This window comes from Phacochoerus africanus, chromosome 11 (assembly GCF_016906955.1).
Source record: "Phacochoerus africanus isolate WHEZ1 chromosome 11, ROS_Pafr_v1, whole genome shotgun sequence".
NCBI classification, from domain to species: domain Eukaryota; kingdom Metazoa; phylum Chordata; class Mammalia; order Artiodactyla; family Suidae; genus Phacochoerus; species Phacochoerus africanus.
In genome coordinates this window covers 51,463,312-51,476,902 of record NC_062554.1, presented here as the reverse complement: position 1 = coordinate 51,476,902, position 13,591 = coordinate 51,463,312, and the positions used below count along the sequence as shown (strand labels likewise).

The following is a 13,591-nucleotide window of genomic DNA, read 5'->3' as shown; positions in this document are numbered from 1 at the left end:
TTGTAGGTTGGCCATAGAGAAGAAGACACTTGCTCTTTTTATTCATAGGTCTCTACATCAAGAAGAGGGAGGAAAGGTATGGATTGGAACAGGTGTTTTGAAAGTAATGAGGGCATGAGCAGCTGAAATCCTGGAGGAAAGTTTTTTGGTTTTTTTTTCCCCTCTAAGTCTGGGAGAAGGGGGTTAAGGATAGGAGGAAAGGGTCCATTGGGTATTAAAGATGTGTTTGGCTAGCATGCAGCTCCCTATTGGCAGTAAGATCTTGGAAGGGGGTTGGCTGCCAGGATGTGAGTAAAGATTAGAGAATGAATGTCACAATCTTGAAAGTCATCTTTGTTTGGGGGGAGAAGATCACTCACATGGGTGAACTGTTGTAAAGCCTGATGAAAGCTCGGTGAGAGGGAAGGGCAATGGGGTACCTTTCTGCTTTGCAAAAAGAGAATGAGCTTAGGATAAGGATCACAGTATATGCACTTGATTTACATAACATACAGCTGGGTTTTACAAGCTCCTCAAGTCTGAGCCACCCAGGCCTGTTTTTGAGCTTTGGGGAACAATGTCTGTGAACTAAGAGTGTCATCCTAGAACCAAAGCATGGGACATCCACTGTGGTGCAGACAGGAGTCTGAACCAGCCAGGACATGCCTTCAGTCTGCTCATGTAGGGCAACAGCATTAATTAAATAAGACTCCACTTTCTCACATGTTGGGAAGGGAACTGCATCTTGTCTTAGATTTTTAAGGGTGAGGAAGCCTCAAAAAAGGAAAGCTGAACTTTATAAAAATAAGGTACAAGGAGTTTGAGCAGTTCATTGGAAAAAGACATAGGCCTCTGAGTTTATATTATCTTTTACATTAAAGAAATGTGGGACGTTTTAGCTAAATAAGAGTATTTATGATGTTATGATAGCTTTTGTTTTTTTAAAATATTACGTATTAGTCTTGTTTTGCATGGTTCTGGAGAGCAAGACAAAAAAAAAAAAAAAAGAAACAACCTGTCAGCTACATGACTGTAAGAATGGATATTAACTACTAAATCCCAGCATATGAATTGTAATCAATATATTTTTTTCAATAAAAGATTGAATGCATGCCTGACAAATGAAAACCAATGGGTGAAATTTACAGGGAGACAGATTTGAGTTATTCAAAAATTAAATGGACTCTCCTTGAAAGGCAGTGAAGTTCTCTACTACTGGAGTGAAACAGGAGCCAAAGGACTATTTTTCAGGGATGTGATAGAGCGGATTTCTTCATTAGATGATGGTTAGATGACCCAGCCTCTGAGATCTCTGAAAATTCAGATACTCCTAACTCTAAATCCAAGGGTCTCTATAGATAGACTTGGGAGAAGTATAAATAAGTCTCATGATCTCAGAGAAATCTTCAAGAGGCATGTGTTCAATGGCATGTTTATTAAACAAATGCTCGCGACAGATTTTCACAACAGCAACAAATGTTATTTCACAACATCAAATCTCACTAAGAAAAAAGACAATCAGAACAGTGTTGATGGATTCGGATTTTTTTGTGTTTTCTGGAGGGTAAAGCCAGTCTTCTCACTCATTTTCTTCTGTTTCGTTTTCTTGAAGCTCACTTGATTTCATTTTCCTTACCTCCTCTCTGGCTAAATGTCCCCGGAAGGCTGCTTGGATTTTAAGAGCAGCATTCTCCTCCATGTTCTTATCTTTTGAAGATTCCTTCGTGGGAAGAAGAGACTTCTTAAATAGCCCAGATTTTGATGCCATAAAAATAAGAGCACAAATTTAAACAGTTTAGGGATGCAATAACTGAGATGGGTTGCTTCCTGAGGGAATTTTATATATTGTCACATTGTTTATGTACCAAATGGTGAATGTTAAAACATCAGGCATTTTGTTTTGTCAGTCTTTGATATGTCTCTGCAATAAAAGATCATTGCCAATTTCTCCCCCCCCAAACAGCTCCCACATAACAGCTTCCTATTTAACTTTTTTTTGGGGGGGAAATAAGAATCCTTGAAGTGCAGTAAAAATGCCAAGAAGTATAGTAAACGGGCTGTTTCAAAAGAATCATCATTACGTAAAATGGATTAAAGTGTTCTTCGTTTCTCAATGATTAGCTAATCAAAATTATACATTTAAAGTGAAATGCCGGAGTTCCCGTCATGGCACAGGGGAAACGAATCCGACTAGTAATCATGAGGTTGCGATTCCATCCCTGGCCTCCTTCAGTGGGTTAAGGATCCGGCATTGCCGTGAGCTGTGGTGTAGGTTGCAGACTCAGCTTGAATCCTGAGTTGCTGTGGCGTAGATCGGCAGCTGTAGCTCTGATTTGACCCTTAGCCTAGGAGCCTCCATATGCTGCAGGTGCGGGCTTAAAAAGCAAAAACGTTAAAAAAAATAATAATAAAGTGAAATGCCAAAGAGAAATCTATTTAGTCCAATAAAGTCAGTTTTATCCTGGTTTGTTGAATTTTTTTAATTTTTAATTTTAATTAAAAAAATTTTTTTTTCTTTTTAGGGCCACACATGCAGCATATGGAAATTCCCAGGGGTAGGGGTAGAATCAGACCTGCAGTTGGTGGCCTACGCCACAGCCGCAGCAACTCGGGATCCCAGCCAAGTCTGAATCCTTAACCCACTGAGTGAGGCCAGGGATCAAACCCACATCCTCATGAATACTAGTTGGGTTTGTAAACTGCTGAGCCACAATGAGAGCTCTTGAATTTTTGTGTACAGCCTCTTTAAAAAAAAGTGGGTATAATTTACAGATAGTGAAATGCACAGATCTTAAGTGTACAGTTCAATAGATATACAGCTTTTAATAGATTTTTAATTATAAAAGTGATACATATACATTTAAAAACTTAAATATCACCGGTAGTGAAAGTTTTCTCCCTCTTCCTAAATCCTACTCCTAAGAGGTAATTATTACTATGGGTTGAGTATAAATATCCTTCTAAAATTTCTCTATATGCAAATGTACTCATCTGGGTATATATATTTGCCTTTTTATTTAAAAAATGAGATCATGCTAATCACAAAGTTTTGCAACTACTTTTCCATGTAACAATGTATCTTGGTTCTCTCTTTGTCATTCAGTATATAATTTTGTCCATTATTATTATTCTTTTTAGTGTGGTACCCATGGCATGTAGACATTCCCAGAGCTAGGGATAGAAACAGAGCTACAACAGCCGGCCTATGCAACAGCCACAGTAATGCTAGATCTGAGCTCCATCCGCCACCTACACTGCAGCTTATGGCAATGCTGAACCCTTAACCCACTGAGCGAGGCCAGGGATCGAAAATGCATCCTCATGGATACTAGTCGGGTTCTTAACCCACTGAATCACAGGGAGAACTCTGTATCCATTATTTTTTTAATGACACCATTGTATTCCATTGTACCGATGTACTTTGATTTATTTACTCATTCTCTTATTAATGGCCCTTTGGGTTGTTTAAATTCTCCCTTCCCCTTGACAAACAATGAGGCAAATCCAGCTCTTTTAAACTTAATAATACAAACAGATTGGTATAAAATCCTCTGAGACGATGCCCTAGTATGGGCAAAATGAATTATACTGATGTTGGAAATCAGTGGGATCTCAATTCAAAGTCATAAGAGTCTGTGCAAGGGCACCTATTAAAGACATAAGGAAATGACACTCCTTTCCTTCTTTCCTGACCTCCTACTTCATCGTATGCTAACGCTGGGCTGATTGAATTGTACTGATACAATTCTGAAATGACTTGTAAAGGTTACAGGGAAAAATTATGTCCCACTGGGTAGGAAGAAAGGTATTCCTTGAGGGGGAATGCCCATTTTTGATGTCAATTCTTGGGTAAATATCTGCCAATAATTGGGACATCAATGCATGTAAAGAAACTCAGAAGTCTGGCCTTCAACATTGTACATAGTGAGTTCTTTTTTCTCACTAGGCTTGGTCCTCTTGAGTCTGGACTATGAAGCATATAGACAATGAATGATATGCTGGTAAATGTTTAACAACTGACTCTCCAGAAAGAAAATGGTCCTGATTTATGTATTTACCATGATCTTAATGCTCCCACTGTGGCTGATCTCAAACTATCAAAGTGATGCTACTGAATGTGGGGTTCTGTAGGCATGTGCACAATTGTCTCTTAAGAGCTGACTTTAGCACACCACTGAATATAGGCATTTTTGAGAGTGGACTGAACCTAGCACATATTGCTTGGGAGTAGACTGTCAGGCAGGAAGTCATTTTTGCAGGGCAAAATGCATGGAAGATGAGTAGGACTCATTGGATAAAGCCATTTTATTTGGCTGTATGTAATTCCCCATCTGAACCTTTGCCACTGTGTGGTGGTGACAGCATCAATTAGTGAAAATTTTCCAAAGTGGAAGGTGAAGCCAAAGGATCAATACTGAGGCTGTGATTTCTGTTTGTATTGCTTGGGGAGATTCTCCCCTCCATTGACAATCTTGGAAAATGAGATTGTTATTTTTAAGGGGAAGAATGAGTTTTCCTTTATAAGAGGCATGGCTAAAAATGATCCACCAGTTAGTGTATCACTGACGCTAGTTATCTAGAAAGCAAAATCATAATTTTAGGAATATGGATAAGAGACTAGATTCATCTTTGGAAAAATTTTAAATTGAGTGATGTCATTCTTTGTAGGAATCCAATAATATATGGAAAATATAACTTACTAAGGCTGGTGTATCCTCCATAGATGTCTGAGACTTTTCTTTTCCAGGCTCACATTTCTCAGGTGGTTCTTGCTCCTGGAAAAAGGGGAGAGGGCCAAATAGGCAATGTTTCCAAAATAGTAAAGTCTTGAATCTAACAGCTTAAAGGTAATTAAATATTACCTTAAGTTATTGATATGTAGTGGGAATTAAATATGATTTGTTAACAAGGAAAGTAGGCAGAAAAAGAAAACTCTCAAGGGAATATGAATAAAAATACTAAAGACCAAAGAATTGGTAAAAAAAATTTGATCTTTTGCTTTTGGAATGTGTGTAATATTATATTAAAAACAAAGCACTGTCTTATACTAAAATGTGATATGATGCTGTAATGAATTGTCATCAGAGAATAAAAAAGAGGTGCTAGTAGTTTCTCAAATAGTAATGAAATAAGTGCTATTATTGTATTCCATAGTGTGAGGTCAAGTTGACTTTTTTGATGAAGTTTGCAGATTAAAAACTAAGTCGAAGAAGTAATTTTTGCTATGGGGAAGAATTTATATAGGAAATAGGGAAACCAGCTCTGTTTTGACATGGTTACTAAAATCTTTCTCCGGAATGGAAGCATTGCTAATTTATAACCTATGAGAAGAGCTCCTTTAGTTCATAAAACATAATTTTTTTGGCCACACCCATGGCACATGGAAGTTCCCAGGCCAGGGATGGAATCCTAGCCACAGCTGAGACCTACACCAGAGCTGCAGCAATGCTGGGTCCCTAACCTACTGCATCACAGTCGGTATTCATATAAAACATGTTCGTCGTCTTTAGATTTAAGCTAAGTACTGTACATGATTCAGATACCTTAGAAAAGAATTTCTTGACAGAAAGAACAGTACAATTAAATAGATTTAATAAGACATTTGTAATGCCTCTTACAATATTCATAATTTGGGGGAGATTCCCAATAATCTCTGTATTAGAGATAGGGAGAAGAATTAACCAAATCCAATAGCTTCATGGGACCATACCTTGAATGCATGGTTGTTATAGAAGCGGTCTTCTATCTTAGTTCCCCATTCTGCTGGATCAAAGTTGGTTTCTAAATGACAAAAAAATAAAATAATTTCAGACTTGAGTTCATTAAAGTAAATACAGACTAGTAACATAAAACATGTTTCTTTTTCAAAGTATAGGTCCTTTACTGCCAGTTGAAAATGTTACTGATGTTATACAGAGCCTAGTGCTGTAGATGTAACTAGATTGTTAAATATATGATGGTGAATTAAATACTAAATGAACCCTTGAGGACATTTAGAAAAGCAGTTAAAAAACTGAATTGCTGCCTTCATAGAATTTATAATAAAATGGGAGAGAGAGAAAAAACAGATGCCAATACTTAAATATAAGTATAGAAACATTACTATTTAATTACATAACCTTATGTAAGTTTTTTTTCTTTCCATTTTTAGGGCTGCACCTGTAGCATATGGACATTCCCAGGCCAGGAGTCGAATCAGAGCTGCAGGTGCAGGCCTATATCACAGCCATGGCAACGTGGGATCCCAGCTGCATCTGTGATCTACACCACAGCTTACAGCAATGCCAGGTCCTCAATCCACTGAGCAAGACCAGGAACTGGAATGGAATCCTTAACCAGCTGAGCCACAATGGGAAAATGTATAAACATAAATGCTGAATAGTAAGGAAGTTTGGAAAAGTGAAGGATGGGAGTTTTTTAAAATTAGGCATATTTTGTAGTCAGTTGAAGTATTTATATTTAAACAGACTTTTTCTTTAACTTTTCATTATCAAGAATTTCAAACTTAGAAAGTAGAATAATGTAGGAAATTCACATGTGCACATTATTCATATTTATCAATTATAAACTCACTATTGATCTTACTTGATTTGTAACTTCACTCACTTTCCTGCCCTTTTTTCAAGCCACTTCCAGAAATCTATTTCATCTACAGATACTTGCTTCAGCATGTATCTCTAAGATGTAAAGCCACAAACCATTACTACATCTAAAAATACTAATAATAATTCCTTAATATCATCAACTATCCAAATTTCTCCCATTGCTTAATATATTTTTGGTTACCTTTTATTTATTTATTTTTTGCTGTGGGTTTGTTCAAATCAGGACCCAAACAATGGGCACATACAGCCTTTTGTTATGTCTTTTCAATCTCTTTTAATTGAAACCTCCTTCCCTCCCATTCCACATTTTTTTCCTTGCAATTTATTTGTTGAGGAAATTGAGTCATTTTTCCTTTGGAGTTTTCCATAGTTTAGAAATTTCTGATTCCATTTCCATTGTAATTTTTTTTTTTAAACAAATTCCTCTGCCTCTGAATTTCCTGTAGACTGCTCTTAGATCTATAGGTTCCATCTGATTCAAGTTTGAGTTTTCGTTTTCAAGAATACTTTATAGGTAGTGCAGTGTAATTCTGTCCGGAGATATATAATATCTGATTCTTTCTCATTTTACAGTTTTTATGGGCCCATTAATGATGACTGCTTCGATAATTTCTTTAGGAGTTGAAATGGCAATGTTCTAATTGATCATTACTTTTTTATTTCTGGAGTACTTTAACTATTTTCCATATTTGGTTACCCTGAAATATAGTTCTTAAGGAAAAGGTAGGCTAAAGGTTTGGTTCTTTCCTTTTATTTATCAGTTTTAAGATTAATCAGTTGGTTCCGTAGAATCCTCTCAAGGTGGGTTTTGTTTGTTTCGGTAAATCATTATGAACTAATGAATATTTAACGCATAGGATGAATTTCAGACTTACTGCATTTATTATTCTTATTGATGCTCTAATTGTCCAAAATTGTCCAGCAGGAGTTACTAGGTGCTCAGACGTTCCTGAGTCCTTTGGAAACAACTCTAATAATCGTTGATAGTTTTCTTATTTTCTTGTAAGGCAAAATTTTGAGGTTCATCTTGCATATTTCCTGCTCAGTACATGGGATTGGTTAGTTCTCCAAGAAGCCCAGGATCCTGGGAAATGATAATTAAGAGGCCACAATCTAGGGACTAGGTGCTCACTGGTACAGGGTTGGTCATTGTTTTGAGGCCTTTAAAAAACGTATAGAGCCAGAAAATGATACTTTCAATTAAAATTTTTTTTTTATTTTTAGGCTCGCACCTGCGGCATATGGAGGTTCCCAGGTTAGGGGTTGAATTGGAGCTGTAGCTGCCAGCCTACACCATAGCTCACAGCGATGCCGGATCCTTAACCCACTAAGCAAGGCCAGGGATTGAACTGATAGGGCTAGAGTAGGCACAGGTGGTTGTAGAAGTCCCAAGAGGGGGTCATAGATAAAGAGGGAAACCTGGGGGATTTGGGGAGACCACTGTAAGTTCAAGAAAAGGCAGGCTTGCTTAACTAGTGGAGGTGGGAGAATTGCCTCAGGTCATTGGGTGGGGGGATGGGCTGAGGCCTGCATCCAGATTCAGACCTAGGGCAGGAGTTGGAGGATCTCCCTTCAGCTGACTTGAATACACACCTCACCGGATACTAAGGAGGAGCTACTACTCCCAGAAAGGAAGAGGCGGGCCTTTCCAGCCCCCCATCCCCTTGGATGATAAAACTGTGGCCCACCTGATCCTTGGGCAGAGCTTCCTTGCCTGCTTGCTTGCATCTCTTACAAGTGTCCTATCCTAGTAAATCTGTTTCTTGCCTATCACTTTGTCTCTCGCTGAATTCCTTCTGTTTGGAGGCGTAAAGAACCAGAACCTCAGTGAGTCGGAACAGAGGGTGAGTAACTTGAATGTAAAACCGTGGGTTCAAGTCCCAATTTGGGTTTTGGCTGGGTTTGCGTCCCGGCACATGGGTTCAGGTCCCAGTCTGTGTTCTGGTTAGATTCAGGCCGTTAGTGCTGTTAGTTTCAGAACCTGCCTCCTCATGAATGCTAGTCAGATTCATTTCCCCTGAGCCATGAAGGGAACTCTGATACCTTCATTTTCTAAAAGAGAAAGTGCATCATGAAGTCATACTGATATTTTTCAATTTAGAATTATGGGTTTTTACTTTAATTTTTTATATTTGTATGTCATTTTATTTACACTAAAAATTCTATTTCTAATAATAGTAGTTACTTATTTGCATGACCTACAATATATAAAACATTTTAGAATAATATTATTTACAGTGAGGAGTTCCCGTCATGGCGCATTGGTTAACGAATCCGACTAGGAACCATGAGGTTGTGGGTTCGGTCCCTGGCCTTGCTCAGTGGGTTAAGGATCCGGCGTTGCCGTGAGCTGTGGTGTAGGTTGCAGACGCGGCTCGGATCCAGCGTTGCTGTGGCTCTGGCGTAGGCTAGTGGCTACAGCTCCGACTCGACCCCTAGCCTGGGAACCTCCATATGCCGCGGGAGCGGCCCAAGAAATAGCAAAAAGACAAAAAAAAAAAAAAAATATATATATATATATATATATATACGTATATAAATAGGAATTCCTGTTGTGGCTCAGTAGGTTAAGGACACAACATTGTCTCTGTGAGGATGCAGGTTCAATTGCTGGTTTCTCTCAGTGGGTTACAGATCTGGCAATGCCACAAGCTGCAGCGTAGGTCACAGATGCGTCTCAGATCTGGTGTTGCCGTGGCTGTGGCTGTGGTGTAGGCTGGCAGCTTCGGCTCCAATTTAACCCCTGGCCTGGAAACGTCCATATGTCACAGGTGTGGCTGTAAAAGAAAAAATAAAAATAAAAAATATAAAGGAACACATGTATTCACATCAACACCCCTCTGTTAAGATAATTGGTAGTATACTAAATACATTTTCCATGTTTTTTTCACTTAATATATCCTGATGATCACTCCATAGCATCATATAGAGATCTTCCTCATTCCATTTTTGTTTACAGCAGTATATTATTCAGTAGTGTGGATGTACTCAAGTTTATTCAATGAACCCCCTATGATGAATATTTGGATTGCTTCCTCAAGTAAGAATACATTGAAAAGTGAAGTGGAATTTCTGGGTCAAATGTAAAATATATATATATATACATATAATTTTGGTAGATATTGCCAACTTCCCTTTCTTGGGGTTGTATCATTTTGTATGCCCTCCAGCAATGTATGTGAGTATGTATTTCTTTTCTGGCTTGCTTAAAATAAATTGCCTAACTTCTGGCTTTTGCCAATTTGACGGGGGGAGTTGTGTTGGTTGCTCCTCAGTGTAGTTTTGATATGGACTTCTGTTATTCTGTTATTACGGGTTTATGTTTTCATATATTAAGGACAATTTGTATTTATTTTTGTGCAAATTGTTTGCTTATATCACTTGCCCAGATTTTATGTAGGGTTGTTGTTTTTTTCTTCACCATTTCTACAACCTTTTTATTTCATAGGTTTATTAACCTGTTGTGAATATAAATTGCAAATGTTTATCATTTGTACTTTTATTTTCCATACAATGATTTTTGCCATGTGAAAGTTTACTTTTGCCAATTTTATCAATCTTTTCTCTAATTGCTTTTGGATTTTTAAAGTAATTATAGCAACTTAGCTAGCAGAATTTTCCTTTTATGTTATAGAGAAATTAATTCATGCTTTCTTCCAATATTTGTATGATTTCATTTAAAAAAGTATTTAAATTTCTGAAAAACTTGGAAATTTATCCTGGTATATGATGTAAGAAATAGATCCAATTTGATCTTTTTACATCTTTATTTTTTGATCATTTAAAAGAAAGCCAACTTTTTCCCTAGTGATTTGAGAGACCACTTATATCATATACTAAAACATTTCCTGTCACAAAAAGAAGAATTAAGACTAGTAATTACTTCTGTGGGATGCTGGCATGAGAATTCTTGTACTGTGTAAGAGACTGGGCTAGAGGACTATTTTCTTCCTTTTTGGAGACTAAGTTCTGATCCATCTATCAGTTGGAGAATTCACCTTGGTTTACATGAGTAGAAATGGGTGTGGTGCTTAAAATTTTTTCAAATAGTTTCACCCAATTTTTATTAGAGACCCTGAGACCCTTAGTCTGAATTACTAATTGCTTTAATTATCATGATCTAGCAACAAATGACTCAAATGTTTTTGTAATGAGATGTTTCTGAGGTCTAAAATTAAAAAATGACTAAAAACCTCTTACTCATGAATTTGTAAAATTAACATTATAATAAAATTAAATTAATGATTATTATAATTCATTTCTTACTCTAAAGGATTTCTCTTAATAGCTTTTTAGTGGCAGTTAGGTTTCAGGTTGTGCAACAAATATTCACAGGGCTGGAAATGGAAAAGACCAGCAATTCAGGAAATTGGCATAGCAAATTTCTCTGTTAGGGTAGAGCAAAGAGAAGGGGGTGGAGTCTATGTTATGTGTATGGGTGTTGTTTCAATTCAAGCCTTGTGGTAGGTTTCCTCCTCAGTGAAATGATTTAAAATAGAATGTTTATTTGCTTGTGATTATTTCTAGTTAACTTTACTACTCTTGAAATAATGTAATCAAAAGTAATGATGATTACAGTTTAAACAAAATGGTTGTTCTACTCAGGGCTTTTATTTATTTTTATTTTTTTATTTTTTGTCTTTTTTTAAGGGCTGCACCCCGTGGCACATGGAGGTTCCCAGGCTTGGGGTCCATTCGGAGCTGTTGCTGCTGGCCTACGCCACAGCAATGCCAGGTTCAAGCCGAGTCTGCAACCTACACCACAGCTCAGGGGAATGCCGGATCCTTAGCTCACTGAGCGAGGCCAGGGATGGAACCCAAAACCTCATGATCCCTAGTTGGATTCGTTTCTGCTGTGCCAGGAGGACAGGAACTCCTAGTTAGGGCTTTTAATAACCTACAGCTGTAATAATTTCCATCTTGACCAGTGAGTCAGGTCTTGATAGTCAAAGACCTTCAAGGCTGGGAATGTGGAAATTTTATTTATGGAAGCAAAGAAACTATGCTTTGGCTTTTAAGCATAGAGTCACTGTCTCTGGACAGGATGGGACCTTGGAAATACAGAAAAAGAATATAAATCACCTTCCCAAGCTGAAGTTTTTTGAAAAGTTTTCTTTTCAAAAGCAGTTTTTCTGTGTGCCTTTTTTGAGGAGCAGTTTCATATACTCCCGTGAATACCAACTTATTTAATCTAAGGAGCACAGAATTATTATTTTTTGCAATACTTAATAATACTTTTTGAGTAAGAAGAGTCAAAATGTAAAGAAAACCACAAACTCCTCCTACGAAGAACAGACAGTCAACTGCCCAGGGTGTAGGTGGACAGCATGCTGGAAAATGGAGAGCTGGGCTGAATGTTCTCCCGACCTCCCCTTCCACTGCATGTGTTCATGAGAAATACAGTGAAGAAAGTCTGTGATAAACTGGTAATCTTCCATAAGGTGGAATAATGTGACATAAGAGAACCTGCCAAAAAGGCACATGCTGTTTTAAAAAGCAATAACTGTTAAAGCTACCTGCCTCATAAAGGCTTTCTGTGTAATAGGAATGGTCTTAAGCAAGTTTTACCATAATCAAAGGCTTAGTCTCTTTTTTTCCAATGCCTATTTTTAAAAAAGCTTACTCTCTCTTTTCTCTAGAAGATTCTCAAAATATGCTGCTGCAAAAGCTGGTATATTGTCGGGTTGCTCCCTCAGAATCTCGCGTGTGAGCCCTTCAAGTAGATTCCCAAATCCTTGTGGAATTCGGTAGTGGGTGTTGGAGAATGGAATCGACATCTCCTTGGAAGGAACTGTCTATTGTACCTAGAGATTCGTTAAAGATACTGTTTTTAAATTTGTCTGATTTTACTTATATAACCACAACTATGACAAATTATTTCTGAGACCCCAAACTTCTGGACTTCAATCCTTTTTACCCCCAACCCAACCCAAGTCTATCCATTTCTTCCAAAGATTTTTGAAATTTTCCCTTATTAGACTGTTAACAGTCTATTTTAATAGGTAAATCATTTTTTAAAATTAGAAAAATCACAGATTTTTCACTATAATACTAAGTATTTTAAGACAGAGTAATTTCTGCTATCCCACGGGGATTTAGAGTGATTATTATAAATTCATCTTAAATTGCCGAAAAGGCCCTGTTAAGGGTCTAAAATTAAAAAACAAAAAAACTAGTCCTTGTTAAAACTAACTTGTCGAATAAGTTTCACACAGTCTTTCCCTTAGCTTTCACTTCTGCTGCATGACCTGCAATGCCTCGTCGAAGCATCTGTATACTCTGGAAGGGGCAACGGGGAGGGGGGCGCTGGGGGCAAGGTCATGATTTTGCAATTCCAGTCTTCAACGTTTGGGGAGTCTTACATTTTCTGGATTCATCTTGAACAGGTTTCTTTTCCTATCTTGGAATACCAGAGCTAGGTAAGAATAGCCGCTAGGCAGCATGTTGGGCTACTCAGTGTTCAAATAACACTCAGAGACCTGGCTTGTTTGTGTCAACGCTGCCGAGTAAGGTAGGGTCGGGGTCTAGGTTGGGACTACGTGGTTTAGTGAGGCCCAATCTGTAAAGATTTTTTCCCTTTCTCTTTTTGAGGGAACAGGAGATGGGGTATTAAATCATTCTAAGGTGAAAAGGTAGAGACCCTCAACCAAGGTGGGGCGAGGAGAGGGGTCGCAGGGGGAACACAGGTCTAGTCTGAGCCGTGACGTCGAGGATCTGGGATTTCACACTAGCAGAATGGGCTGCTTGGGGGCCAGTTTTCCCTAAGTTTCCCGGAATGTTTCCCAGGGGACCCTGAGAGAATAAGAGGCGAAGGGAAAGCGAGGTGTCGATTTCGGAGAGGAAATGGGGTAAACAGCCTCACCTCTTCAATCTCTCTGAGCTGGAGCTGAAAGTTCCGGTTGTTTTTTCTCGTTGCCGGGAAACCGTTCCCCCTCAAACCATTCAACTACGGCGGCCGAGGAGAGCAAGGGCCAGCCCAGCGGCCGCGGACGGCTTCGCGGAATTAA

At 38.2% G+C, this 13,591-nt stretch overlaps 1 protein-coding gene across 4 annotated transcripts; it reads right to left on the bottom strand.

The window, feature by feature from the left end:
• Positions 1-1,395: 1,395 nt before the first annotated feature.
• On the bottom strand, positions 1,396-13,589 carry SPA17 (sperm autoantigenic protein 17). 4 transcript variants are annotated; one of them, XM_047752173.1, is made up of 5 exons: positions 13,447-13,589; positions 12,208-12,388; positions 5,690-5,760; positions 4,680-4,754; positions 1,396-1,720 (listed from the first exon to the last, which is right to left on the bottom strand). In XM_047752173.1, exons 2-5 carry the CDS (start codon positions 12,359-12,361, stop codon positions 1,559-1,561), a joined length of 462 nt encoding a protein of 153 aa, XP_047608129.1. In that variant the 5' UTR covers positions 12,362-12,388; positions 13,447-13,589; the 3' UTR covers positions 1,396-1,558. The 4 variants fall into 4 exon arrangements, 3 of the variants coding, with proteins under 3 accessions (XP_047608129.1, XP_047608130.1, XP_047608131.1); XM_047752174.1 differs by having other exon boundaries at positions 1,396-1,717; XM_047752175.1 differs by having other exon boundaries at positions 1,396-1,699.
• Positions 13,590-13,591: the final 2 nt, after the last annotated feature.